The following is a 27,503-nucleotide window of genomic DNA, read 5'->3' on the forward strand; positions in this document are numbered from 1 at the left end:
TTTTTCCATGACTGTAAGAAAGAAATGCTTTATTGCCGTGTATAAGCTTAACATTTTTACAATTGAAGAATACAAATTGCTTTGGGCCTACACCGATGATAAATGCGTTCGCGCTCTCCCCTGATAATATGTCAAAATAAAGTGATGATTGTTCAAATCCTTACCTGGGTTCATTGAGTCAATATCTTACCGTTTGAAATTTCGGGGATAAGAAAAGTATAGTGAGTTGCCTTGTAGGCTGCAGTTGGAATGGAAGCAGAATATAAAATCAGTAATGCACAAAATTATAGTGATGTACGAAATATACACATGGATTAGCAGTCTGCATCTCTGATTATATTGAGGAGGGATGAACGTGATTCAGCAGTGGTTCTCAAAATCAATCATGTGGGTTGTGAGATGAATTACATCAGAGGAAAGCAAAAACATTGTCTGCAATACAAAATAATGTTCTGATTTTATCTTTCATCTGGTCAATGTCAATATTCCGAAAAAATAAACTGGCTATTTAAAAAAAAAAAACATTGCTACTCGTATTAATTTCACAGCTTGTACTTGTTCTTTTTATCACATGCCATTCCACTCTTTCACCACTTGGGGGAGACAGTAACTACACACTGTTTAGGCTCCTACAGTCGAGGTTCTGTCTGCCCAGTCACAAGGCTTTAACTTCATACATTTTATAAATTCCACAGCAATCATTTTTGTCAGATAGAGTCCTCATGGGACTTTTTCTAACAATAGTGAGTGTTTCCACATATAAGTAATGTAGCTCAGATCTCTCTTTACGTGGGAACAATCTTACATAATCCTTTCCTTTCCTAGTAATAGACCCAACCCATCCCACCCAATGCCAGCACAGTACAAACACGACTACAGCTGAGTCTAAAAACTTTATTTATAAAAAGGAGATAACATAAGAAATGGCAACAACTTAACAGAAAACTACATAAGACAAATATGTTTTCATAACATAAATGTGATAGGGTACAATTATGTTTAGTGTCAATACAACCTTAGTGAGATGTGCTATTTTCAGTTTTACTATTTCTAGCGATTTATTCAGAAAAGAAAAGGTTGTATATAGGTCTTATTTGCTGCTTTATTCTTCATAATGACAACAACAATAATGCATCCAGTTAGCTTAGTTTATCCCCAGCAGCCAGACTTTGTAAGGATATTTTGACTGTTTTAATTAATGGACAATTTACATGCAGTGTAGAAGCAAAATCATACAAATCAATTTACTACAGCAAGAGAGACTGTTTCTTATCTCAATGATTAAATATACATCTGACCTGATGTACATATGATGTATCCTGTGTTTGTACTCACTTCTGTACTTGAAGGAACCATGTTGTAACTGGAAAGTTACTGGAAAGTGGAAAGTCACAGCATGGTCAAAACTACACTAACAATGTGTCTAGTGGAATAATACCAACAAACAAAATACCTTTAGTACACAATGCTCAATTTTTTTTAACAGATTGTGACACAGATGTGACATTAAGGCATGGGGTGTAAGTCATTAGTCAGTATTTACAACAATGTGACTTGACTTACAGGATGTTCAGTCGGTTGTTACAGTAATTTCCGCTTACAACTTCCTCCCTTCTCTAGTATATACTTTGTGTTCATACATCCATCGTCTAAGTCATCCCATACAACCTCCCACCCTGTTCTCTTGTTCAGTTCCCTTCATATTCTTCATCTAATGGTCTTAATCGTCGTGTCCCTCCTTCCTCTTTCCTCTCAGCTTCATCTCACACCCACACCTTGGCCTTCCCGCTGCCATCGGCTCCATCTCGACCGCCACAGCAGCCGTTGCCCAGGCCGCGGTGCTGGGTGGCCGGCAGGTTCTTGTACACGGCCCGGCTGTATGGGATGAAGCACAGGCCCAGCTGGAGGTGTCGGGCTAGACGGCAGTAAGCAGCCAGCGCTAGGACCAGCAGAGGGGTGACCAAGAGGAAGCCCACCACCAGCAGAGCCACGCAGCCTCCGTCAGTCAGCAGGTCTGAGCAGTAGGGGGTCGTCCCGTGAGGGCGGACCTGGGAAGAGAAGAGGAGAATGACAGCAGTTCGAATGTGAGGTGTAAGATTATAGAACCAGTGTGCCGATTGTGTTAACATTGTGTTTAAAATCTTAATTCACCACTCTCCCACAGATGTGCACATTCACACCTGGTGTTGAGGACTGAGGTCAAAGGTCATGTGCAGCCGCAGAGCATCTGGGCCTGCAACTCTGCCGTCTCACTCAAAGACACTGAAGTAGTAAACACTAGAATGATTTGACAGAGACACCATTCAGTAATCAGCTGTCAAATGATTCTGCACGAATGCAGGATGGAAAAGGCATCAGGGCCCTCTACTGCACTGTACTGAAATTTGCCATGTCGGTAAAAAAAATATGAAATTGCATACAGTTGGAGCACAGATTTTTTTTAAAAATTGTTATCTTTGCACATATAGAATACCAGTATTTTAAATACTTGTGTGAAGTGCAGGGAATAACAGATAAGGGTAACAGATGACGTGCTCTATGTGGTATGTGTGTCTGGTGAGGACAGACACCACATGGTAGAACACACACACACTCTCAACCTCGCCCTGAATTAGGATACCTCCAAATTTGACTTTTGACAAAAACAGAATAAACCAAACTTTTAGGAACTTGGTACAGACTACTGCTTATTAGTATATGCTGACTGTCAAAGCATGTCCACTTGTTGCTGAGCTGAACACTGGGGGAGTGGGAGAGGACATGAAAGGGTCAGGATTTGAGTGTGGGGGAGGAGTGGAAAGACAGCAGGCCTGAATCATCCTTATCACCCAAATGAAGGGTGAAGTGAACGTTTTGAGTGCATAAAGAAAGTGCAAAGAGTAAAAAAGGTTTGCAGGACTGAGGGGGAAGACTATTTAATATAGTTTAGAACATGCTGACAGGGAAATGGTGAGCCAAGAAGTCAAACATTTGTATCTTTGATCATAAATCACTAAGATGTTATGGTTTGATTAACAAAAATATAGTATATTATAAATTAGTTTAGCAGTTATATAATATAACAGACTTCACACTTCTGTGAATAGCCTAAAAATGGTAATTTCCAAATGTTGGCAGATGCATACTTTTTACACAAAAGTACAGAAATATTGTGATTTTACCCTGATAGATGTAGAGTTACAGCTGTTGAGAATGAAAGCCCAGCTGGAGAAGGAAAGCAAAATATTTAGTATGGTGGGTGTTAAAAAATAAAGGGTGAAAGGAGGGTGCAGGGGAGCTTTAAGGATTGTAACAGATAAGACTCAAGTATTTTGTGACGCCACATGTATGGCTCCAGATCTGAGCCAGGTTTTATTTGGAAATATCTTGAAATGTTGCCTGCTCAATTCGAAAAAAAATATTATACTTATCCCACCTGTCTTTCTCTACTTTTCTTCTCACCCCCTTTTTTTTTTTTTTTACTTCTCCCCCACACTCCATCTTCCGAGGTCCTGGTTAATCCCTCTCTAAGCTGCTGTCACATGAGGCCTAATTGTGAGAGAGCAGGAGATCAGAGAATCTTGGTCTTGCAGGTCATTAAGGAGGTTGTCGGCCTATAGAAACACCATCGGTATGCATTAAAAGTCTCTGAACCGTGATGACATTTTGGGATAGGCCAGGTTAATGCAGTGTTTCCCATTAATTATCGAGGCTAGCAACCTATCACTGGTTCATTATGAGACTGTGTCGGGAAAAATGAAACAAACATGTTTTTACACTTCTTTCAAAGCACCATTGATCTCTCATGTTTGTTGTTTTGCTGCAACAAACCATTCTTAATTTGGTTTTCAAAATTGACCACATTGTTGCAACTTTAAAATGAACACATTTTCTTTCAGGGGAGCATGCCCCTGGATCCCCGAGAGGGTCTGAAGTCTCAGAAAATGCTCTAGGTATCACTGAAATGATACTTACTGATGAATGGGTCAAGAAGGTTGTTTTGTTTGAGTTACATGTCTTTGGTTATGTTTTCAGTTGTTCTCATCATAATCTTGCATCCTTTTATTACCAACTATCCATCAAACAGTCTTTTAAAGTTTTGGGTTTTGACGTCTGGCTCCCTTGACTCCTGACCCCTTGGCTCTTCCAGTTCTTCATCTCCTCAACATCTGAAAGAACCTCGGACTTATCTGATTATAAAACCTCTCATCACTGTTGCAGCCAAACCCCACCCTAAGCCCCAGGCACAACTATTTCAAACTTTTGGATCAAAGTTAAGAGATTAGGACTTTTAGATGTTTCATAAAAAGATGGATGTAGGCATCTGTTCTTCTCATCTTTTGTTTAGATGTAGCAAATGTGCGTGTAAACATTTAGCCATACTAACATGAAAACACTTTTTTTTTTTACTCTTACATCAAAGTGCACTGCACTAGTTTTTAAAAGTTTCTTGGTTGTTTCACTGCTCAAAAAATGAAGGAATGGCAACATTTTTGAGGACAAATATTAGATCAGTGATGTGTCTATTGCAACAGTGCCGTAAAATAACACACTTCTGCGGAGCTGAGATTGAAAATGTTCGAACAAATGAACAAATAATTCTTGCAAAATGCTTTTTGTGCAAAGTACAAGGGGCTGATCATTGGCTAGTTGTAGACGAGAGGCTTGCTGAAAAAAGCCTCCATACTCGCGTGAAAAATCTCAATCCTTCAACATGCATACAGTGCTCACACTCACTCATGCACCCCTGCCCTGTCTCCCCCATTCTTACTGTAGAGTGGCAGAGGAAACCAAACACCACCATGACGATGGCCGGTGTCAGGATGGTCCCGAACACCAGTCCAGCGAGGCAGGCGTTGATCGCGGCAATTATCAGGTTCTGAGCCGTCACCAGCACCGAGCAGGCCCAGCAGTCCAGGGACCCCCGCAGCTCCAGAGGCGCTTCACTGCCCCCGCCGGCACTGTCAGCTGCAGAATAAGGAGGAGGAACAACTACACGTGAAGGTGTTTCTCTGCCTCCACCCACAGCAGTGGTGGAGGCCAGGGAGTTGGAGTGGTGGAGATGCTGGTGGTGGTTATTGTGGTGGTGATGGTGGTGATGAGGCGGCAGTTCCTCGGACAGGTCCAAGGCCTGGTGGTGGGCCCCCTTCTCTAGAGTACCAGCCATACTCATAGTGAACTGTGGGCAGAAACATTAACAAATTAAAAGTGCGAGATGGAAAAAGACATTTTATCAGAACCAATGGTAAAGCAGACAGAATTGCATGTACCACTGTAGATGTTTGAAACTGTTGTTCAGCCCTGATTAGCATGTCTACAGGCTATAGTTGTGGAAAACGTGTCATGAGAGTACAGTGCCATAGTCACCCTATCAAAGGCCTGCTAAGGCTTGGGTTCACTAAGAAGTTAGAGGTTTTATCTGTCAGGAAGAAAGGCATGTAATGCCGTCTGTGAGGTGATGATTATCAGAGAGCTGTTTGTCAAAAAGGAAACGGGCCATAATTGCTATTTGATGCCAGTTAGCCTTTTATCTCTCTACCACACAAAGTACAAAGTCTGTTTGCATACAGCCGTGCGCTTATGTTTATACATGTCAGATGGTATCAGATTAGAGCCTGATTACAGGCCTAGTGAAGGCATATTAGTATCTATGGGTGTTGGTGTCAATATGAAAACTTTTTTACAGAACATATAATGCCGAAAATAATGGGGTTATCTAGAGATGACTAGGTTGTTTTGCTGTATTGTCAGCACTTGACTCATATCAACATACAGTACTGATGTTTATTTAGCTATTTTTTATTTATTTATTTACTATTCATTTTCTCATGTATCCTTTCTAGAATTGTCTGACAGTGTATAGTAATAATACATTTTTTTTAACAAAAGTAAAGCTGTGGCTTAGTTGGAAGGGTGTTCGCCCACTGATTGGAGGGTCGGTGGTTTGATCCCTGACCGTGACAGCCGACATGTCGAAGTATCCTCGAGCAAGATACTGAACCCCAAAGCGCAAAGCGACTACAAAAGTGCCATTTACCATTTTCTGAGGAAATAAGCCTTTTGAATACCTTTGCATCATTATTTCAATGCAAAAGAACACATTCCTGCTCAAAAATTCACTATAATATATAGTGATATAATATACTAACAATTATAATTGTTCTCCTCTAAAATTGGTATTGGTAGTTCCGATGAAACCATCGTTAATTCAGTGAATCAGAACAAACATACAGTATGATGCTGAAAATGCACCACCTTGCTACATTAGATTAAAATATATGCCCTGTCTAAAAATGATACACTGTTAAATGCACAGTACTATACATCCTGGTTCCAATAGAATAATATAAGGGATCCTTATCAAAAATGCTAACTAACATAGCGCATATATCATTGTCATATTTTTCTCTCTCTCAAATATTAGTATTATCATTAAAAAAAAAACGTTTTTGTTATGTCATAAAAACACTCATCAATAAGTAATTGCCTCATAAGCATAATATATTTATGATAAGATTATGACACTACTGGCTGTTTAACTTTCCTTTTGGTTTGTATATCAACGTTTTCAAAGTTCATAATTTCTTAAAATCAGGTCCTCCTTCTAAGGTTTGTAGGGTCTGCTTTAATCCAACTCTGTTAGTTTTCATTCATTCTGTTTCATGGCAGATCTTATGTGGTACGCAGCTGTGTCTGGTACAGGATATCCTCACTTCTCAAAGGTCATGAGACAGGGACGCCCCAGTCAGACAGGGGACATCTCTGAGTAACCAGTTCAGCTGCCAAAAAACTACAGTAATGGAAAAAATGACATCGGCAACCTGTTAGTCTTTCCTTGTAGACTGACAGATGAGTCCTTTCACATATGCAATATTTACTATTACTAGAGGATAATTAGCTTTTAAGGCTGCATGAATGAATTATTTGTTATTAAATGCAATAGTGGTAAACCTCTCAGTCATTTGATAGCTCAAGAAATCATATTTTTGCTGCTTTTGTATGTGTACAACACCAGGATGCCCTGAACAGTTGCTGTCTGACGAATCATTCTATAATATAAAATAATATAACAATATATAGTACAATAGCATTGTCTGTGTGAACTACAAAAGTTGCTGCTTTTGTGTCCAATAAAACAGCTGCGTCATTTAACCAAAGAAAAAAACAGCCCTACGAGAGTTGTTCAGTGCCTTTCACTTCGTTAGCTACTAAGTCCAGCATATATTTTCTCTGAGCAGAAACGCTACGCTAAATAAGCACCTCAGATTGTGCTTTTATTTCATACTTGCTGAATATCAGAATCGACAGTTATTGACGATGCTATCCTGGGTGCTTCAGCGTTATTTATTTTCCACGTCTGTTTCCCATTGTTGTCCAAAGTGTTGTTTTAAGGTGGAAGGTCACGTAGGAAGGACTGGCAGGAAAGCCTGTGGGGTGACTCATTGTGCCCCCTTACTGAAAATACTTTCAGACTCTCCACCCATTTTACTCAATGTTCTTATCATGGTTGGAATAGCATTTCTGTGAATAACACGTCATGTCATTGTATGCCCGAAAATGAAGGAATTCTAAATCGTGGAATATTATGCAATGGAGTTAATGTAGGTGCTGCATCATGGATTTTAGCACCAATACATATTCTTGTTTTTATTCTAAACTCATCATAGTCGACATGACATATGTTAATCTTGCAGTGTTACAATGCTTGGATGCTGCAGGGAGATTTTCTATTGTTCTATTATTCTATTGTCTGGAACAAAGCAGCTGCGATAATTCATTCTATGTCTCTCAGACCTCTTTTACTTGTTGCTTTTTGTTACTTTATAGTAAAAAAAAATATTTCAGCTCCTTTTTACTGTAATAAGTTGTATGAAGATGTCTTAGTGGTAAATCATAATGATATGCCTAACAGTCTGAGTGATGCAGCTGCACTTGTACTCACATTGTGCTGTGGGGCCCTGTAGACCTCTTGCTGTTCGTCCTCCAGATTGTTGCTGCTTTTCTCACTTCTCCTTAGTACTCCTGCTGTCCAGTCACTCCTTGACACACACGTCCTCCCCTTTAAGCTTTTTTTGTTGTTTCTTTATCCCTTCAACTCCTCTCTCTAGAAACAGGGATACTTTTGCCCTCCTTTTCTTGTGTGAAGTTGAAAGAGCTTTTGGTGTGTTTTTTGAGGTTCCCTCCTAAAGCCTTATCTCTTAGTGGTATGTTGGCTTCCTGCTGCTCTGGTCTCCTGCTGCTTCTTCTCTCCACTATCCAGAGTTGTCAGTGGAGCTGATTATGCCACAGAGACTCTGTTTTCTTTTCCACATGCAGCATCAAATTCCTCTGCTGCTGCTGCTGCTGCTGCTGCTATGAAGTACAGAGATGATCCTTCCCCAGTGGATGTGAACAACTTAACTCACAATTGCTGTGGTCTTTGTCTTAAGTAAGTCAAACTAGTGTCTGTCTGCCCTCCCCTTTGTACCTCCCCATCTGATTGAGTCCACACAGTGCTGTCTCTCCTTCCCTCCCTCCTCTTGCGCTCCCTGCATCCATCCCACTTTCTCTCCACCCACCAGGCTTATCAGACCCCGGCCGTCCTCCAACAACTCCTCTTAGCACATGCATTCCACCTCCCATATCCAGGACACGTTACACCCCCCTTTACCCTGTCTCTGTTGCAGTGGGGGCTGGGTGTTGCGTGTTGGGGGTCAGAGTGAGGCGTCTTGCCCGATAAGTTAAGGTTCAGGAGAGCAGAAAATGAGGGGGGAGGGCAGCAGAGGCAGACTTGTGTTAAGAGTAGTAGAGAAGTGATGCCATGGTCCTGGACACAGTATCCAGGTTGTTTATTTTGTTATGTTTGGTCGTCCAAAAGTGCTACTTCAGTGTAAGTGTTGAACAAATTTGAACAGTATTATTTTTATAATCATCAACAAAAGTTCAGCTATGTGGAAGGGAAGTCAAGATGCATGAGTTTAACAAAATAAAAAGGCTTCACCTCCATGATTTAAAATAAACCGGTGCATTTGTTTCATTTGGCTCTTACTGCTTTAATTACAGATTATCTTCTTCTGTGACTAAAAACAAGTTTTTGTATTTTCTTTTTAAGATTGACGCGGGATTAATTTTGCATGATCAAAACCAAGCTTAAGGTTTGTCAGTAGGGTTAGGGTTGATTGTGTATAACAGTCCACTCAGGGCATTGTCCTTCATGCATTTCTTACCAGCCAAAATAATAAGAAAATAGTGAGAAGTAGTTTCTTTTTCCTGCAAGTGGCCTTTAACTCCACCATCTGCCAGCTCCTTAATCTGTGTGCTTTGGAGAAACAGCACCCTCCTCCTGTTGTATGCTGTAAGGCAATGTGTAAGAGACTCAAAGTCTATGTGATGTGCACCTGTGAAAGTGTAAATCTGTTGTGTGGATGTTGGATTTGCTTGTCCCAGTTAATGACCTTTGGAGAAGAGGAAACAGTGTTTTAGGCCTGTTTCCTCCTCTTGAGGGACATTGTCTCTTAACACTACGTCACCTTGCCGCTCTAAAAACATCCTGTTGTTTGGACTTGACGGAGCTAAACCTTCAGCTTTGAAGCATAAATGATCCACGCTCATGTAGTTGAAATTATGTGTTGTTGATTTTCGAGTTATTCAAGATTAGGTTTAAGTCCTCCTGAAAATAAGGAAATAAATGATGTCCATGATGTGTACTTTTTGGGGTTAAATATTGACACAAATTGTCTATATTTTATGAAAACACTTTGAAAGGAAATCTTGCAAAGCCTAATTGAAGTGGCAACATTTTGAAATCATGTACAAGGAACCTTATAAAAACCAACTCCTATGGCAGAACTGAAATATAAAGATAAACAAAAAGGTAAAAATAAAACCAGAAGAAACAGAGACAATTAATGAATTAATAAAATGTTTTGTTTTTTTAAAGCACCATTGATCAATTTAAGTTGTGTCTAATGAAATGGATCAGGGATCTCCACAATAGTGAAAGATTATATTTCCTGGAATGATATTTGGAAAAAACTCTAGTCAGCCTTTTCGCTGTACAATAACTAACAATATTCAACAGATTGTATTATACTACCTCACAGTTGCGGTGTTGCTGAAGGAAATCTGCTCTATCTGTTGTGGGACAGATATGGTTCGACATAACACTCATCTGACCATTCCAATCACATGACAAGAATATCTTCATAGAATATAAATCATTCATTAGCTATGGTTACAGTGACTGTTATCATGAAAAACAGAAATCATTACATTAGAAAATGTAGCATGAAGGCTGTTAAATGAGACAAAATATGACAAAAGCTGGGAGGTATTGTAGAAGTATTTAATGTTGTTGATTATTTGATTAAAATTACCTTTTTGGCATTTTTCATTTTTGGGCATCCTATACTATGGTGTTTTTCTGTAACTTTTTGGACATATTATATTATTATATGTATCTACAGACCATAAAAAGGCCATTGTTAGTATTTTTGGGCATTTTTAAGGCCGATCATTTTTTGACAAAAATCAACATGTGTATTCCCTTTTCTTTCAAATTTTGGACATCCTGTAAAAAAGTGTTTTTCTGTCATTTCTGGACAGATTATACTATAGTATATTGTCAACAGTGTATAAAAGGAACATTTTAAATTTTTTTTGGCATTTTAAAAATGTTTTTCTTTTCTTGAAATTTTCTGACATACAGTATGGTGGGTTCTTTTTGAGACATCCTATGGACATTTTTTTTGGACATATTGTGCTATAAAATGTTTATAATAGGTACATTTTTTGTATATTTTGGTTATCTGTTTGATGTTTGCGAGTCCAATAACTTCATGCATTTAAAAAAAAAAAGAAAAGAAGAGAAATTATAGCATGGGTCAAACCTCTGGTTTTAACACTAGTTCTGTGATGTAAAGATAAGACATGCTATGAAGTCCGGCAAAAGATGTCAGTCTGCACTGTTTACAATATATGATGAAATGTACTATCAGATGTATCAAGATAAAAGCTTGGATTCCCTGGAATACAGGATGAGAAAAGGAGGATGACGTAACAAGTACAAAGATATCAAGGGAGGCAGTAATCAGTTAGATGATAAAAGATCAGAGCATAAGCTCAATAATTGGTTTTGTCTGATCCTGATTTTCCTGATGTTTGTTTACTTCCATTCCTTTGGTCCCCATGTATGTGTGCATGTGTGGAAACTATAAAGAGATTTGTTTCTTCAAGCCCCTACAACAAGATTTAGGTCTGGCACAACAGTATTTTGATATATACATGCAACGTGATGGTGAGGAGCCTATTGACATTAATAGATGGACTTTCATTAGATGATTTTTATCATTTCATTGTTTGCGTTGAAGTCTTTGATTTGGTGTTGCTGTTATGTCACTGCTGTTCACATCACTCCCCTTTGGGGAATGTGTCATTACAGATGAAATACATAATCTTTCCTCTCATGTTCAACAAGAGCAACATAAACAAACTTCAAAGTTATGTCCATCAATTACACCATGTATTGATTGCACTGCTGAAGTATTTTGTCTTTTGTGGAGGGAAGAGCGTTCATCCTCTCATCACCTGACTTCTGCAGGGTGGACGGACCCACAGCGGATGTGGTCTTCCTGTGTGGTTTCAAGCAGGATTTCCTCCAGTCTGTCCAGTAATGTGTGGCCTCTAACTTGACCTGAGAGCACGGTGACCTGCCAGTGCTCTGTCACTCCTGCCTGGGGACACTGAAGCATTAAACTGTCTCCGTAATGGATATAAAGAAGAGACTTTCTGATTCTCTTAAAAATGTTTTAGATTTTATACAGTAGTATCTATCCCCACTTTTACACACACATCCAGACACAGGTTTGCAGACAGTGGCGGACTCAGACTGTTAGAACGGCGGGGGCGAAAACAATAAAAAGGGCACATTCTGCACAACATGGGACCCCACCAGCACGGAAAAAGCTATGATGCATGATGTATGATGAAATATTAGCATTGAGTTAAAAGGAGGTCCAGATCAAAGTAATTAATGATATGGTACTGACAATTAAAAGTATAGAACCAAACCATATAGGGGAGAAAATTTGTACATTTTTAAGTAAAATGCATCTATTTTGTGCACTTTGAGAGCTAAATGACATTAAACATCTTACATAACATTATTCACAGTTGGGTGATACCGTATTATAGACTCTCGAGGGCACATCATCATAATTTATTGTTTAAAGCGACACCCTAGAGGGCAATCAATACGTTTTTTCATGTGTAAAGGGCAGCCAATAAGGCACTTTTTCTCCTTTTCACCACTCCAGAGGGCACTTTCGCACACTTTTTCAACCACGGAGGCACCAAGACAGGAAAAAGGGCACTAGAAGGGCACTCATTAAGGCACGTTATCAAATTGTCTTGCACTAGAGGGCACATCATCATAATTCATTGTATGAAGGGGCACCAAATCATTTTTTGCACGTGTAAAGGGCTGCCAATAAGGCACTTACTCTCGTTTTCACCACTCTAGAGGGCACTTTAGCACACTTTTTTCAACCATGGAGGCTGCCACTGTTTAAAGACATGTTTATCATGCATTTTGTAGTGTGGTCAAGTGTCTGTCTCAGACTACTCTGTCTGCACATAATAGATTTGGCTTCATGATGCATAAACACATTCTCCCATACAGGTACAGTTCGTAAGAATAAAAAGAAGCTTGTGTGTCCTGTTAGGCAGCATAGTTTACACATGTGGATGGAGCATTGGCCATTTATTGCTGCTGAAAAACATGAATCAGTGCTCCGCTTCAACTTTAAAAGTGTTGTTTGACTCCTTAGTTAGGAAACTGAAGTCAGTGCAGTCTGTGACAGCTCCTGCTATTTCCTCCTCTGCTATCTATGAAGTTTTGTTGCTCGCACAACCTCCTTCCTCAGTTTATGCTGGATGTGTAAGTGGAAACTTTTCTATGGACTTCAGCCTTTATTTTTTTCACAAGCATATCTAACAATAACAAGCTCAAGTCTAGGATGTGAGTGACAAAGCTGTGACAAATGTTTGGCACAGTCAAGGGATATGACTTGTTATTGTACGAGTGGAGCATGAATGAATTGAAGGTGGACGGTAACATATTTAAAGGCAGTGGGTTGGCTATGAAAGGTGAGAGAATAGAAATGCTGATTTGGGAATGAATGGAGAAAACACAGAAATTGACATATGGCACTTTGTAGTTTAAGTTTAAAGCATGATCCCGTACTTAACATTCTGTCACATTCAGAAAAAGCTATTTTAAGTTTAACGTAGGAATTATTTCAGAATTTCACACAAATTGCTCCTTGGCTGATGCATCAAGAACACAATGAAAATATGTGGGGTGGAATTTTAAATTTTTTTTCAACATCCCATTATATGTTTTCTTTAATTTCTGGCCATATTATGCTCTAATATGTATCAACAGATTATAATGGGACAATTTCAAGCATGTAGCATATCATTTATTTTATTTTTTTCAAACTTTGGACATCCCATGGTATGGTGTTTTCTGCCCATATTATGCTCTAATATATATCAGCAAACTATAATTGGGCCATTTTAAGCATTTTTAGCCATTTTCAAATTTCCAATTTTTTGACAAAAATTGCCATGTTCATAGTATGTATAACATTTTTTTTTTTTTCAAATTTTGGACATCCCATAATATGTTGTTTTCTTGTCATTTCTGCCCATATTTTTTGCTCTTATATGTATTATAAGACTATAATTGGGCCATTTCAAGCAATTTTAGGCATTTTCAAATTTTGGACAACCCATAATATGGTGTTTTTTCTGTCATTTTTGCCCATAGTATTCATCAACAGACTATAATTGAAAATATGAATAATGTGAATATGTTATTACCATTAAAATATTACGGCAGGTATTATTTGACCAAGGAAGTTGATTGGAGAAAAAACAAAACAGTCCCACTCATACCTAGATTTATCAAAAAGCGTTTATTATTAATAGTCATAGTAATGTCACACAAATTCACAAGTGTTTAAGACATGTCTGGCTCAGTTTGGTGTGTGTGTGTCTGCAAGTATGTCTGTGTGAATTCTCTAAACAGTGCAGTTATAAATAAATGACCACAAAGAGAAGGAAAAGGGTAAGGTAATATTGCAACAGGAAAAATAGAATTCTCATTTTAAGAAGATAAACAGAAAAAAAAAGTTGTTCAAAGAGAACATTTAGCACCATCTATCCCGTTATCATATTCAACAGATAATATCATAAAATCATTCAAATCTCGTCTAAAAGCCCCCTACATAATAAAAAAAATTACCATTTCTCAAAACACTTTGGAAAAAGTTTTTTTCCTTAATGAGCATACAAACACAGCATTCCATTAGTCATCTTCTCTACGTGAGCAGTGTGCCTATTGTCTACAGGAAAGGTGGTGTTATATTCAAGATAAAGATATCATTTAATATATATCGGGAGAAAAAGGCAGGAGTCATGAGAGGCAAGCACCAGAGAAACAGCAGCCTCCACTCCTGTGGACACACAACCCCCACATTTCAGTTCTTACAGAGCAATCGGTCACTATAAAAAATAACGAGAAAAAAAAATCGGAAACTTGTACAACCCTATGAAAAAGGGAGAACATTGATATCCAATAAATAGAGTAAACATTTTAAATTAAATGTACAATGCCAAAAAAAATCCAGGAATACTAAGTCTGCATATTGGAAAAAAAACAATCAGAGGTACAACACACAAACACCAGATGGCAATGACTTTTTTCTTTCTTTTTTGAAGAGATAGAAGAAATGAACAAAAAGACCTGATGATGAATGACAACTGAATATTAATCTTCAGAGGAAATAAAAGTATAATTCATACAAACACAAGATTTACAACACATACAAGAATCTGAAAGATAAATGAAATCCCCCCAAAACAACCAAAGTCATTAAAACCCGTATGTTTTGAAGCATTCCAAACATTTGTATTTTTTTTAAATTCTTAATGCTTTAGAAAAATGTTCATATCTCTATTATTAGTATTTTTCATTTTCTCTCTTTTCTAAATACAAGGCCAATGTGGTATATATCTAGGCTGATCTAGTTTAGAAAAAAAAAGAAAACAATAAATTATTTTTAAAAAAGACAGCACCCCACAAAAATTGCAAACAGCATGTACAAATTTCAGTATTCAAGACAACAACAACAGAAACAAGTTCTCTCTGGTACTGACAGAAACGCACCATTGAAAGCATCAACTACCCTCCGCAGTTTGTTCAATGGCAGCACCAACTGCCCCCTGGTTCAACTGCATTGTTGCCAGGGTGTCTGGTTGAAAGCACCATCTGAGAGTAAACTGGTATTTTATTGGCGGCTTGGTATTTCTTTTTGTAAACAGTTATGATGAGTAAACTTATTCAACTGGCTGTTCGGCAAGTATTAGCAGTAGTAGCAAAAATGATCTTAAATAATGAAAGGGTAAGTTGAGAACCAAAGTGAAACTGTGTCTTTTGTCCTGGCTTGCAGGAGTTTTGGTTATGGCTGAGGAGATGCAGGAGGGGAGCTCTGTCACCGGGAGGAGGAGGACTGGTGAGACAAAACACAGTGACAAATAATCTATTAGTGACTTCATTCTCAACAAAAGACAGCGTGAAGATGAGGAATACTGAACAGAGATCTTACCAGGCTGAAGGAGTCATACGTGTTCATGAGCTCCTCTATGCGGTACTGCTCCAGCACCACTACGTTGGTCAGGTTGGGGCTACGCTGACGTGCACAGTCCTCACAGTGAACCACATATACCTTCCTGCTGTTGCTCTCACTTGTTACAAACAACAAATTGAACACCTCCACCTGTAACATAATTGGGGTCGTGAGATGATTTCTGGGCGTCGCCAAATCATTTTGGAAGTCAGATCTGTCTCCACTGTGTTAAAGTGTTCTTTTGGTCATTTTGTATCTTTTTTTGGTCATTTTGATTCTTTTTTGGGTCATTTTGTGTCTTTTCTGACAAATCCCAAAGTAGCAAGTTATTACTTTACAAGGAGTCTCTGGCTTGGAGCTGACTGTTACACACTCAGAATGGACATTTAAACTTATAGCAAAGCACTTCGATTAAAAGTAACAATATATATATATATATTTAGTTGTTGTCTGCTTCATCATTTGTCTAAAATTTGTCGTATCAACTGAGTTTGTATGATCTGAACTGTGAGATTCTGTTCAGTGAGCGGAGCTCGCGAACAACATGCATGTTAGATTGGAGGTTGCGACTCAAAAAGGTTGAGAACTACTGCTTTAGAGGACAGCTATAGTCAGCTTGCACTCTAACCATAGCCAAGTGTTATGGTGAAAGAGATTGCATTGCAACTAAATTAATGCTCCGTTCGTGATCAAAAAGTGTCCAACCTCTGACCTCAAACTTAATAAAAAAAGTAGGGCTGACAGCGACAAACTGATGTTTTTTTGGCAAGTGTATATAGAGTACAGCCTCCTTGCCAAAAAACGATGCATTAGCCAACTAGCTAATTTTTAGGGGGTGATTACTCAGTCTGCAGTTTGTTAGGTACACTTAATGCTAAGATTTATTGTAGGGCTCTATTGTTAAGGTCTTTTTGTTCAGTTTTAGAGGCGTTTATGTAACCTTATGTCATTGTGGTCCTGTTGAAGTATATACTGTTAAACCAAGTGTTATTAATATGTACACTTCTTTGGTGTTTGTAAACATTTTTGCCTAATTCTGAATGGTGTAAAGGAAGTTGTTTGTGTTACAAACTACAGCCTTTGTGACGACAAAGTTGATTCAACACCTCAACCTTCCTCGACACAGTAGATATTGTAACTAGATTCACAACAAATATATGATATAGTAAGACATAGTAAGTGACTGATGACTACTCACGTCACACTCGTTGCAGTAGTATGCAGGCTCGTCCTTGACCCGACTCTGATAGGAAAGCTTCTTGCCGCCAGCCACCAGTTGGTCCCTCAGGATCTGGATGTGCTTCATGGACTGCAGCAAGCAGTGTCTGGCAGGGAGGTAAAGAGACCAACATTAAAATGAAGTTGCCATCAAATGTTTAAATGTGTTTTATTCTGTGTACAGCCTTTGGTATCATTACAAATGCAATCTAATAGCTTTGACTGGTTGTACTGAGAAATATTTTCTTCCCCAATGAAGGTAAAGCTGTTAATCAGTTTAACTGACAACTTAGTCTTATGTGAACTCACTTGACCATCTTGAAGGTGTCTGGGTCAGTGATCTTGACAGTGCGGGCCACGTTCCAGGACACATGAATCATGGGGACGATGGATTTAACTTTCTTCACATCATTCCACTCAAACCTCTCCAGGGCCAGCTGGTACTGGTAAGCTGCACATACATGTGAAAAATGATTAACACTGTTCCACAAAATACTCTTACTGTTGTATGGTAGAATGTATTTGGTCTCTAGGTACCATTGAGAGGTCCCACATTCCAGGCGATGTTGTTGCACCAGCCAACGGCCTGAACCCAGTGAACAGTTCCAGCATTGATCCACACCAAGTCTCCAGGCCGCTGGATGAAGCGGTAAACTGGGATGTTGGCTTTGTAGAGGTCCTCCAAAACGGGCCACCAGGACCCTGTCAGGTAGTCCACTCCATGCCTGAACACATGACAAGAAAAGATTGGGTTTGAACGGTGGCGTTTCTGTGGGTGTGGGTAAAACCTCCAATGTAAAACTTAAACAATCTCAAGTTTGTCTGTCTACTCACTTTTCACAGAAGTCACTGATGGCCTGCCAGTAGTTCTCATGGACAGAGAACCACTCACAGTCTCCAGGTCCAATGTTAATGTTCACCGAGCAGAAGTTGTTGTTCTCCTGGTGACCTGTTGATGGACAGAATATGTTGGTGTATTTAGAGGTTACAAATCCTAATTCAGAATGTAACTTGTGTTTCATACTGTTTTAACTAAAGGAGTGTTCTTTACCTGGCGTTCGGCTGCCTGGAACCTTCATATAGAGCTGGACAGTGTTCATGCCAAGGATGGTGTGTCCGACATGAGTCAGCATGTTTCCACTGGATGCAACGCGCATAAATGCTGGCAGCTTCTGCAACTCCTGAAGCTGAGACTTCCACCTGAGCAGAGACAGCAGGTAAAATGTATGAACAGATGATCATGCTGATGGATTGCAACTTGACCAGTAGAGGGCATTGCAACTCATGGAAAAATATTGTGTAGTGGTGATCACTATTGTCTGAGGGTGCTCACCTCTTGGGATCTGAGAGGTCAATGTTCGTGCCAAACTTAATTATCTTCCCCACTTGTTTCTGCTCAGCACTGAGGGAAAGGAAAATATTCAACCATTACTTGAAAATGCAAAACATTTTCGTGTTTTCCTGAACTTTACACTCTTAATCTTCTTACCTGCTATTTTCTTTAGCGCAGTCCTTGCTTAGAGTATCACAACTATTGGTTGGCTTCTTCTCCTTCTCTTCTTCATCATCCTCATCATCACTGCCTTTCTCCTCCTGCAGACACAGATCACAGCATGTTAATAAGATGGATTGCAGCATACAGAAAAGGTGGTAGCTGAAGTGGTCAGTGTTGGAGAACACTCTTCGTGTCAGCAGCAGTGGATCATATTTACCTGCAGACTTTCTTGGAAGCTGGAGGCCTGGTACTGGGCATACTTGGCGATGGTGGTGTGGGAACGACTGCTCTCACAGGGCCATGTTTGGCCTGTCCCACTGGGGTCCCAGTTCTCATCAGCAGGTTGCTGCACCTGAGTCCTCACCTCCACCGCCTGCTCTGCATTGGCTTCCACCAGTGACTTTGTGGAAAACAACCCCAGGTCTAGAAACAATGAGTATATGCGCATTACACAACTACTGCAAATACACAGTATGCAAATGTAACTAATGGGCCAATTTTTTTAATTTCTTCCGAAGGATAAAGAGAGCTTTCCATGAGGTGTGCATGTAAATGAACTTACTGAGTCGAAGAGATCCAGCCAGGCCCCTGATGACAGTAACAGGATTTTTGGGGTCTGTGCAGAACTGCAGCAGCACGGGGGAGAAGGCATCCCTTTTACTTTCCAACTGTAAAGAAATAAAAATCTCATAAGACAAAATACTTCAGCTAATTTGTCTTCATGCGCAATAAATCCCCACAAGAGGGCAGCACATGCATGATGGGGCATAATGTATAGCAATATCAACTGTCTAAAGCAACAAAACATTTACACACTATAAAGAATGTTTTTGTGTGCTGTCTGATTAAAGTGCTTTCGCACAGCTATCAAATGGAGTGAAAAAAAGCTAGTATGTATAAAATATAGTAGACATAGTGACGTACATATATGCTGGGTGTAGGAGGGTTGAGTTTCTCTCTAGGAATGGGTTCCTCTGTGGTCATGATGGGCTTGACAGAGAAGGCTGGGAGCAAGAAAGATTCTTTGAACTTTCCTTTCACTCTGGCTGCCCTGTAACAGAAAACAAGAGAACATTACAGATGAAGTACAAAGGTCAGGTGTCTGTTAATACTACTGTGCTTCCTGATGGGTCATTTTCTTTGCTCAATACAAATAAACTACTACAACCTCTTCCATAGAAATGTTTAACAGGTAATTGGGACTAAGATTAATGGATGATACCCCTTTTATGATACCCATCTTCCTCCACTTACTTGCAGGATCTGATGATTTCACTGGCAGTGTTCTTAATGGTGATTTCTTCCAGTGGGATCCTCTTCTCTTCCACCTCAGAGGCAATGAATGTCTCCCTGTCCCCACTCTCCACTTTGATCAGGCGAATCTTCAGCTCTTTGGGGGGCCCATCCGTCAAAGCCTTTAGTTTCAAGAAGTCCTTGGAACCCAATGAAGAACCAGATTCAGAGTCCTTTTTGCTCTCAGAAGATCTTTCTCCAGAACTCCTCGAGGTCCATTCTGCATGCTCTCCTTCACCAGAGGAGCTGGCACAGGATGCTGACTTGTGTTTTGTTTTTTCGCTGTCATAATGACCCCGATTCTTCTCAGACCCCTCCTTGCTCTGGAGGTTGAGGTCACAGAGAATTCTGCGATCCTTCTTCTCCTTATGACTCTTGCCATCCTTGTGCCGCTTGTGGCTGGAGCTGGAATGAGTGGAAGAAGAGGATGACGAGGATGATGATGATGATGAGGAGGAGGAGAAGGTCATCTCCTCTCTCTTATCTCTATGCTTCTTCTTTTCTTTCCTGTCTTCGTGCTTCCTGCTGCTACTGTGGCTGTGACCGTGCTTCCTCTTCTTATCTTTCTCCCTCTCTCTGTCTTTATCTCTGTCCCTGTGCCTGTCTTTCTCTCTATGTCCCTTTACTTTCTCAGTTTTGTGTCTGTCCTCCACTTTCACATGGTCATCCAGTTTATCAAGGGAGTTCTTGTTAGGAAGTGACTGTCGACTAAGTATGACCTCACAGCTTTTGCCCAACTCTGCTAGAGAAGATTCTGAGATAGTTGTCAACAGCCGCTCCTCTTTGACCACTTTTATAGGATTTATGGTAGAAATACTCTCCTTCTCGGCAGAGTGAATTCTGTCCTCTATTGTCTCTCCATCCTCTCTCCAGACATCAGTGTCCTCTATTTTCAGTTTCTTGTCTTCTAGCAAAGGAGGGGAGGACTTAAGTGGTGGCACAGCTGGACTGAATGGTGGATTGGTTGAATCTGACGTGGGAGAACTGCCTTGCTGCTGACGGCAAATATCAGGACCCAGAGACAGTGAAGAGGAATACTTGACTCCAACTAGAGCTGATGGAGGGGGTCTCCCAAAAGGCCCACCACGGTAAGCATACTTCTGGCTCTCCAGGACTGTTGCTAGAGACTTGAACATGCTGTTTACGCCTGTTTGGTGAAGGTGGGGTCTTTGGGGTGGTGGAGAACAAGACGGTGTCTCAGAGTCCTCTTCATCATCCTCCTCATCAGCCTCACTTTTAGCCTGCTCTGGGAGGCCGTAAAGTTTAGCCAGGTCACTGTGGCGGTAATTGGTGTTCCCCACTCCTGTGTCCATTGGTCGTTTGGGGTTCAGAGGGACATTTGGAGAAGGTTTATGGTAGTCCTCGTCTTCCTCATTAATAGAAGATGTTCGGCTGCAAGGGGATGCCAGGGAGCCTTGGCGACTGAGCACTGGAGGGCTAGCGTGCTGATTGGATCCAAAGTCTTCCTGGTTGGGCTGATGCTTCATTGCTGGAATGAGGTCTGGTGCACACAGGTAGCTCTTGATAGGCTGGACACTGGGAGTAAAGTTGTCAAGAACACCTGTGGACCCAGTCTTTTCACTGTTGTACATCTCCTCTTCCTTTTTGATAGATTCATCCAGCATGGCCATAATGTTGGCCAGACCATCAGGGAGCAGTGTGGACATCTCAGAGGGCTCTTCCTCAAACTGGGCAGAGTTAGTGCCACAGCTGCTGGCATTTTCCAAACCCTTTCCTGTCACCCGCTTGTTGAGGATCCCCCTCATGGAGCTGGAGGATAAAGGTGGTGGGGGGAGGTTTTCTCTGGGGAAAGCCTGATACAGTTTGGGGGGCTCTCTAAGTGCCAAGGTAGGGAGTGAGTGTTGGCTGCTGGCTGAGTCTTTGGATTGGTTGGGTGCGGCTTGCATTGCCGGGGGCTTGTTGGGGTATACCGACTGGTTCATCCCTGAGGTATTGTGTGTTGATGAGGGACTGAATGTCGTTCCGCCATTGTTGCTCCACATCTCCCTCTGCCTCTGCTTTTCTCTGGCATACTCAGTCTGAGGTGTAAGTGGGGGCGGTCGCAGCCTTTCTGCAGGAGTAGTGTTGGGTGTCTGACCTGGTGGACAGGGGGGTATGCCACCACGGCTTAGCCAGGGATAAGGAGGTGAAGCCTGGGAGCAGGGAGGCGATGGACCTGAAGGAGGTGCAGTAACAGCAGACAGGCGAGGAGGTGGGGGTGTAGGCGAGGTGTTGCAGGAGAGCAGTCTCTCCAGATTTTCAATAGCAGTCTGCTCTTTGCCTTTTGCACTGCACAGTTCCTCCTCCTTCTTCCGCTCCATCCTCTTTCTCTCCTCCTCTTTCTTCTCCAAGTCTCGTCGCTTCTTCTTTTCTTCCTCCTGCCTCTCGAGTTCTCTCTTCTTTCTCTCCTGCTCCTGCTTCTCTGCTTCCCTCTTCTTCCTCTCCTCCTCTTGCCTCTCCCACTCTCTCCTCTTCCTTTCCCTCTCCTTCTTCTCCCATTCTCTCTTTTTCCTCTCCTCCTCCTGCCTCTCCCATTCTTTCCGTTTCCTCTCCTCCTCCAGCCTCTCTGCTTCTCTTTTCCTCCGCTCCTCTTCTTGCCTCCTCTTTCTCTCCTGCTCCTGCCTCTCCCATTCTCTCCGTCTTCTCTCCTCCTCCTGCCGTTCCAGTTCTCTCTTCTTCCTCTCCTCTTCCTTCCTCTCCAGCTCTTTCCTCTTCCTTTCCTCGTCCCGCTTTTGTCTCATCTCCAATTCTTTCTTCCGCCTCTCCTCTTCTTTAATTTTTCTATCTTGCTCCTCTCTGTCCCTACTCCTCCTTTCTTCAGCTTGCATGTGACCCTCTAGCTCTGCATCAAGTTTGTCTAGAGCCTCTTCGATGGACTGAGGGACAGAGGTCGGAGCTGGTGGACGAATCTGTGGCTGAGAGTAAGCCTGTGTCGAGGCATATTCTAACTCATGAACCAGTCTGGAGGAGAGGGCTGGATTGGATGGCCGAGGTGCAGTATTGACTGGCGGAGCAGAGCGGTATGTAGCAGGAGAGCTAGAAAGAGGATTATTTGAAACTCTGCTTGTAATCACACTGTCCCCTGCCCTCTGGTGCCCTGAGGAGAACAAAGAAGGTGATGAAGAAAATGCAGGAGGTTGCTCCAGTTCGGCCTGAGCATAGTATGATGTTTTCCCCTTCATGAGCCGGGACTTAGTGGGTTCCTGTTCTTGTGGTCGGGGCAGCCCCTGTTGGTGAAGCTGGTTGGCAGTTTGGCCCCTCTGACATACTGGCTGTAGCAGAGCGTCCAGCTGAGAGGTGGGGCTAGTGACGCGGCGGGCCACTCCAGTAGGGATTCTGCTGTTGCGATAGCCATCGATGGAGCAAGAGGCCTGCATGGGAAGGTTTGGGGTGATTACAGGTGTTCGAGTGGAGTTGGTCGGGGGCAGAGGAGGGCTGACATGATGGTGATGCTGGGAAGGACCTGGAACCCGACTATCAACGACCTGATTGTGGCTCTGCTGGCGCTGAGGTAGCAGTCCTGGAGGCCTGTAGATGCCCGACTCCTGAAGAGAGACACACAGAACCACTTTCAGTTAGTACATTTGATGATTAGTATTCAATGACTAGTATCCTAACAACTGCAGCAAGGCCAACAGATGAATTGCAAGCCTGTTTTTTTTCCAGAGTAAAAACACCTGCTGCATCATATGAAATGAGCATAACACTTGCAAAAGAAAAACCTGATTTAAATAAGGTACAAATGAGCTTACACAAAGACTTGTACTCACTAGAGATTGACTGCTGGGCCTGCTCTGGTATCTCCAGGCTTCATGGGGCCCACTTTGCAGATGCTGAGGTACTGAGGTGTTGCTGGCAGGAGGGGGACCCTTGTGCCCCAGCCCTGGATGAGGCTGGAAGTGGCTGTAAGGCACACTGCTGCTGCTGCTGCTGTTGTTGTTGCTGGTTGCAGGAGGGTTTGCTGGTGACGACTGGGCATGTAGACGTTGATCTGTGTCTCCCCTGGTTGGGGTAGATGCTGTGTGAGAGGTAGCTTGGCTGCCACCTTGGCCCCCAGTGAGAGGGCCTCTCTGGTTGTGAGGACCACGAGGCTCCATGGCCTGGCAGGGTGGAGCTAGCCCCAATTTAGAGCTGGGGCTGGGGTAGGAAGAGTGAGGGGACTGCAGGTTTACAGCCCGAGATTGGAATGCGTCTTTCTGGAGCTGAGGAGCACATCCCTGGTTGTAGCTTCCCGGGGAGGAGTTTGGAGGAGGTGAGAGGTTTGAAGGGGTGGAAGAGGCAGGAGAGGACTTTTGGGCATAGCTACCCATTCCTTGTTTGTTGGTTTCCTGTTACACGATACAAGACAAGCCACATAATGATTAGAATAATATAAAACTAACAAAAGGATCTGAGCCCCACTGCCCTTAACAAAAGGAAATCAATTTTGGGCTTGATGTTATTTACAGCTGAGGAAACAATACTCTCTTTCAGGTTGAGACAGCTAATAGAATCAATACATCTTTATGGCTCCACTCAGTCCAATAAATGTTTCTCATTGAGTGTGGTCAATAATAAAATATTAACCCCTGGCTCCAAGTACCATATATCAAATGAAGGGATATTTTCTTACTGTTCGGGGCTGAAACTCTTGTGATTGTGGGTTCTTGCGGTCAGTATAGGGCTGCCAAGGAGTGCTGTTGCTCTTGTGAAGGGGGTTCCAGAAGGGAGCTTTCGGAGGGAGGTGATGGGCTGATGACTGGTGCTGAGGCAAAGACTGGCCAGGACCGGGGTAACGCTGCAGCCCAGGATGGGACACCTGCAGAGGGAGTCAGACATTGCAATATTCTGACTAACAAGAACAAACACATTTGTTGATAAAAATCTAGAATTGAGGATAGATGTCCAGTCATGGTGGTATAACAATCTGATACCTGATCGGAACTCTTTTTCCTCTTGCTGGGGCTGGGACAGTCCTCTGCAGCTGGGCGGGAGGATGGGTGCATTGATGGCGGAGGAGTGTGCTGGATAACAGAGTGCTCTCCCAGTGGAGGACCTGGTCTCTTCAGCTGACCCCCGAGCATCTTCCCTGGATAGCCCCTCTGCTGCGAACAGAAATATGAAAGGATCAGTGTTGTGGCAGACAATCACAACATACAATATAACTATTGAGCCCGAAGCTTAGTAACAGAGGCTTTGAATGTAGTGTGTCTTTCATCTGTCTGGTTGCAGCAGAAATGACAATCAGATCAGAGATTGTTCTCTTTCTACACGAATGATGAAACATGATCATAGCCAATTAGAGTGCTTCTACCTGGTGCACCTGAGCCCACATCTCATCTCCCATCGGTGGTGGACCCCTGGGAAGATGCTGCTCCTGAGGACCCCCAAACTAAAGCAAACAGTAAAAACAACACAACATGAGAAAAACTTTTCTCCTCTCCATAAATCCACCATGATATCACCTGCAGTATTGTCACTCACCTTCAGCAGTTGGTTTGGTCTGCTGGGGGGAAGATGGGGGTTGGGGGGAGGGCCGCCGCTGCCTGAATAGCCTCCATTATGGAGACGCAGTGAGTGCTCATTGGGCAGTGGCACAATAGGGTGTCCTTGAGGAGGGAGGTGGGATTCATACAGCTGACCTAGTTGCTCCCATGCTCTGTGGGGAGGTGGAGGATGAAGATGATGATGAGGAGGAGGAGGTCTCTGCTGCTCCCTCTGAAGACCTGGTAACATTGGCTGTGGGAGCTCAAGCTTCTCACCTCCTCGCATGGGCCTGGACAGTGGAAGAAAGACAAAAGGGTTAAACGATGGCTTGTAATTTAGATGTTTTTAATCATGTCATTAATAAATTACTCTGCTTTCTAAATTCAGTTCACCAATGATTTTGTGCATGACTTACCCATTACTAAAGAATTTACTGGGATGGTTCAGTCCGCCCATAGGACCAGGAGGTAGATGGGAAAGGAGCTGGTGTTGATTCATTCCAGGCGAACACCTAATGAGTAACAGCAAACACACACAACATTCAGATTCTACACCAAGGTTGTTAAGTACATTTGAGCTTTCACTTTAGTGGTGCTCTAAAAAAAAGTGGAACTTAAAACTTAATTACAGGCTAAAGCTGTTGGATTAAAATAACAAAGAGGTTTGTAAAAGTTTGTGTGTATGTGTTGCCATGGCCACAGACCTGGCAGGTGGCTGCCAGGCGCGGCCGCCCACGGGAGCCCATGGTCCCCGGTTGAGTCCGTCCAGAGGGAAGGAATCCCGTGTGCCACGCCCACCAAACTGCTCTACTGCGTGATGCATCCAGCCTGCAAGATGTTATTAACACAGTCATTACAGTTTCTCACATGCTTGCATATCTAAATACTAAAATTCCTTGTGTGTTCCTTTTAAAAATGTTAAAATTACCTGCAGCACATTATAAAATATCTTTACAGATAGAGAATATAGTATCATCTCTCTGCTGTGATAAAGTGTCAACTTTTTTTTTTTTTTTTTAGTATTATGGCATCCATAATAGGTGGTTTAGTGGTCAAATGACAGACTTCTTGTTATGCAAAAAAAAAGAACAGGGTTAAACAGATTACTTTAAAAATCTATTGCACTACAATTACTAGTCAGCCCTTCAAACTATACTCTGTAGCTGCTTACTTTTATATTTTCTTATCTCTCCCCTAACCTCAGTTTAGCAGTTTGAAAGAGTATTTTTATGAAATGGCATGCTTTAATTTAAACATTTTTCCAAATGTATTGCCATTTATTTCAAGAAACTACAGGTTCTGAATGTTTGAAAGGTTATATTAAAGCATTATGTACTGTACATCATACATTTACAACACAATGTCTCCTACTCACCAGACTAGCTGTGTCTGTGAAGCCCTCCACTGCAGCACAGAGAGGGCCTCACTCCAACACTGAGAATATCTGTACTGACCGACTCCTGTCTTTAGCACCAAGAACCCGAAGCCTATTAGCTACAGAGAGAGAAAGAGAGAGAACAGGAGAGGCACTATGAGAACAAGTGAGACAGAGACACACTGAAAAAAGTCAATAAATGCCAGTGGGCTCTTTATTATATAGGCTAGCTTGTGTGTGAGCTGGAGAGCTTGCCAGCAGAGAGGGGTATGTGGATTATAGGGGGAGAGCTTACTGGGACTGCAGAGGAAACATGAATTATTTTCTATTAATTTACATCTTATTCTCACCACTGAAATTTCCTCTGATTCTGTTCTATTTCGACATTTCCCCCAAGCAACGTTACAATGACTTAAATACACTTGAAGTCTTTAATCATGATGGAGGCCTTTGTCTGTAGCTGGCTGGTGTGAGGCAGTCAGCCTAAAGGAGGCACCAGTGAGCCAGTCAGTACACAACAGGATTATTACCGAGGCCCAGATGGCTCAGTGGGGAGCTCACCTATGAGGACAGACCTGGGGTTACTGTAATCCTTACCATGGGCCTCCTGATAACAAGAGACAGAGGGAAAGACTAAGAGTGAGAGGCCTTGGTCACATGCCAAGTGTGTCTATGTGAGTGTGTGTGGTGTTGGAAGCAATGCCAAGTGTGCAAGCTGCATGGTCGTGTCAGGCTTGTGCTGATTTAGTGCATGTGAGAGAGAATAGTATGCTCTCTTAAGTGGATGATTGTGTGTGTGTGCTGCAGAGCTCTGAAGGGTGTGTGTATAAAGTGTGCGTGCATGTGCATGCCCAGTGGATACACTGAGGTTTAATCTCATTACGGCAGGCGTGATGGAGAGGGAGAGGGGGGCAGCAGCGACAGACGGTCTGAGCAGGATGGAAGGATAGATTAAGGAGAAAAGATGGAGATGGAGAAGAGGGAAGCGATGGAGGGAGGTGGAGTGG

The 27,503-nt window shown here is 42.0% G+C and overlaps 2 protein-coding genes across 2 annotated transcripts in view; both read right to left on the minus strand.

Annotated features, from left to right (window-relative positions):
- Positions 1-880: 880 nt before the first annotated feature.
- On the minus strand, positions 881-8,426 carry tmem88b (transmembrane protein 88 b). Its single transcript, XM_059355626.1, has 3 exons — positions 7,922-8,426; positions 4,751-5,158; positions 881-2,048 (listed from the first exon to the last, which is right to left on the minus strand). Exons 2-3 carry the CDS (start codon positions 5,150-5,152, stop codon positions 1,764-1,766), a joined length of 687 nt encoding a protein of 228 aa, XP_059211609.1. The 5' UTR covers positions 5,153-5,158; positions 7,922-8,426; the 3' UTR covers positions 881-1,763.
- A 5,492-nt stretch (positions 8,427-13,918) lies between these two features.
- The window catches only part of kdm6ba (lysine (K)-specific demethylase 6B, a), a 100,532-nt gene continuing 86,947 nt past the window's right edge, over positions 13,919-27,503 (minus strand). Inside the window, exons 7-27 of the mRNA XM_059354353.1 lie at positions 26,497-26,615; positions 25,826-25,949; positions 25,538-25,633; positions 25,120-25,411; positions 24,950-25,027; positions 24,570-24,740; positions 24,269-24,454; positions 23,427-23,984; positions 19,618-23,201; positions 19,288-19,414; positions 18,926-19,031; positions 18,581-18,786; positions 18,358-18,461; positions 18,202-18,270; positions 17,920-18,068; positions 17,703-17,817; positions 17,406-17,593; positions 17,178-17,319; positions 16,849-16,975; positions 15,630-15,800; positions 13,919-15,533 (exon numbers count right to left, since the gene is read on the minus strand). Of these exons, the coding sequence (XP_059210336.1) occupies positions 15,516-15,533; positions 15,630-15,800; positions 16,849-16,975; positions 17,178-17,319; positions 17,406-17,593; positions 17,703-17,817; positions 17,920-18,068; positions 18,202-18,270; positions 18,358-18,461; positions 18,581-18,786; positions 18,926-19,031; positions 19,288-19,414; positions 19,618-23,201; positions 23,427-23,984; positions 24,269-24,454; positions 24,570-24,740; positions 24,950-25,027; positions 25,120-25,411; positions 25,538-25,633; positions 25,826-25,944 (6,606 nt within the window). The 5' untranslated portion in view covers positions 25,945-25,949; positions 26,497-26,615 and the 3' untranslated portion in view covers positions 13,919-15,515. The remainder of the gene's footprint in view (positions 15,534-15,629; positions 15,801-16,848; positions 16,976-17,177; positions 17,320-17,405; positions 17,594-17,702; positions 17,818-17,919; positions 18,069-18,201; positions 18,271-18,357; positions 18,462-18,580; positions 18,787-18,925; positions 19,032-19,287; positions 19,415-19,617; positions 23,202-23,426; positions 23,985-24,268; positions 24,455-24,569; positions 24,741-24,949; positions 25,028-25,119; positions 25,412-25,537; positions 25,634-25,825; positions 25,950-26,496; positions 26,616-27,503) is intronic.

The sequence above is a fragment of the Centropristis striata genome, chromosome 17 (assembly GCF_030273125.1).
Source record: "Centropristis striata isolate RG_2023a ecotype Rhode Island chromosome 17, C.striata_1.0, whole genome shotgun sequence".
Taxonomy (NCBI): domain Eukaryota; kingdom Metazoa; phylum Chordata; class Actinopteri; order Perciformes; family Serranidae; genus Centropristis; species Centropristis striata.

Bases quoted from the DNA above. Each gene is read 5' to 3' on its own strand.
- tmem88b (XM_059355626.1), bottom strand. From the start codon at position 5,152: ATGAGTATGGCTGGTACTCTAGAGAAGGGGGCCCACCACCAGGCCTTG. The intron at 2,049-4,750 runs GTAAGAATGGGG...TTCTCTTCCCAG, and splicing joins GTTTCCTCTGCCACTCTACA to GTCCGCCCTCACGGGACGAC.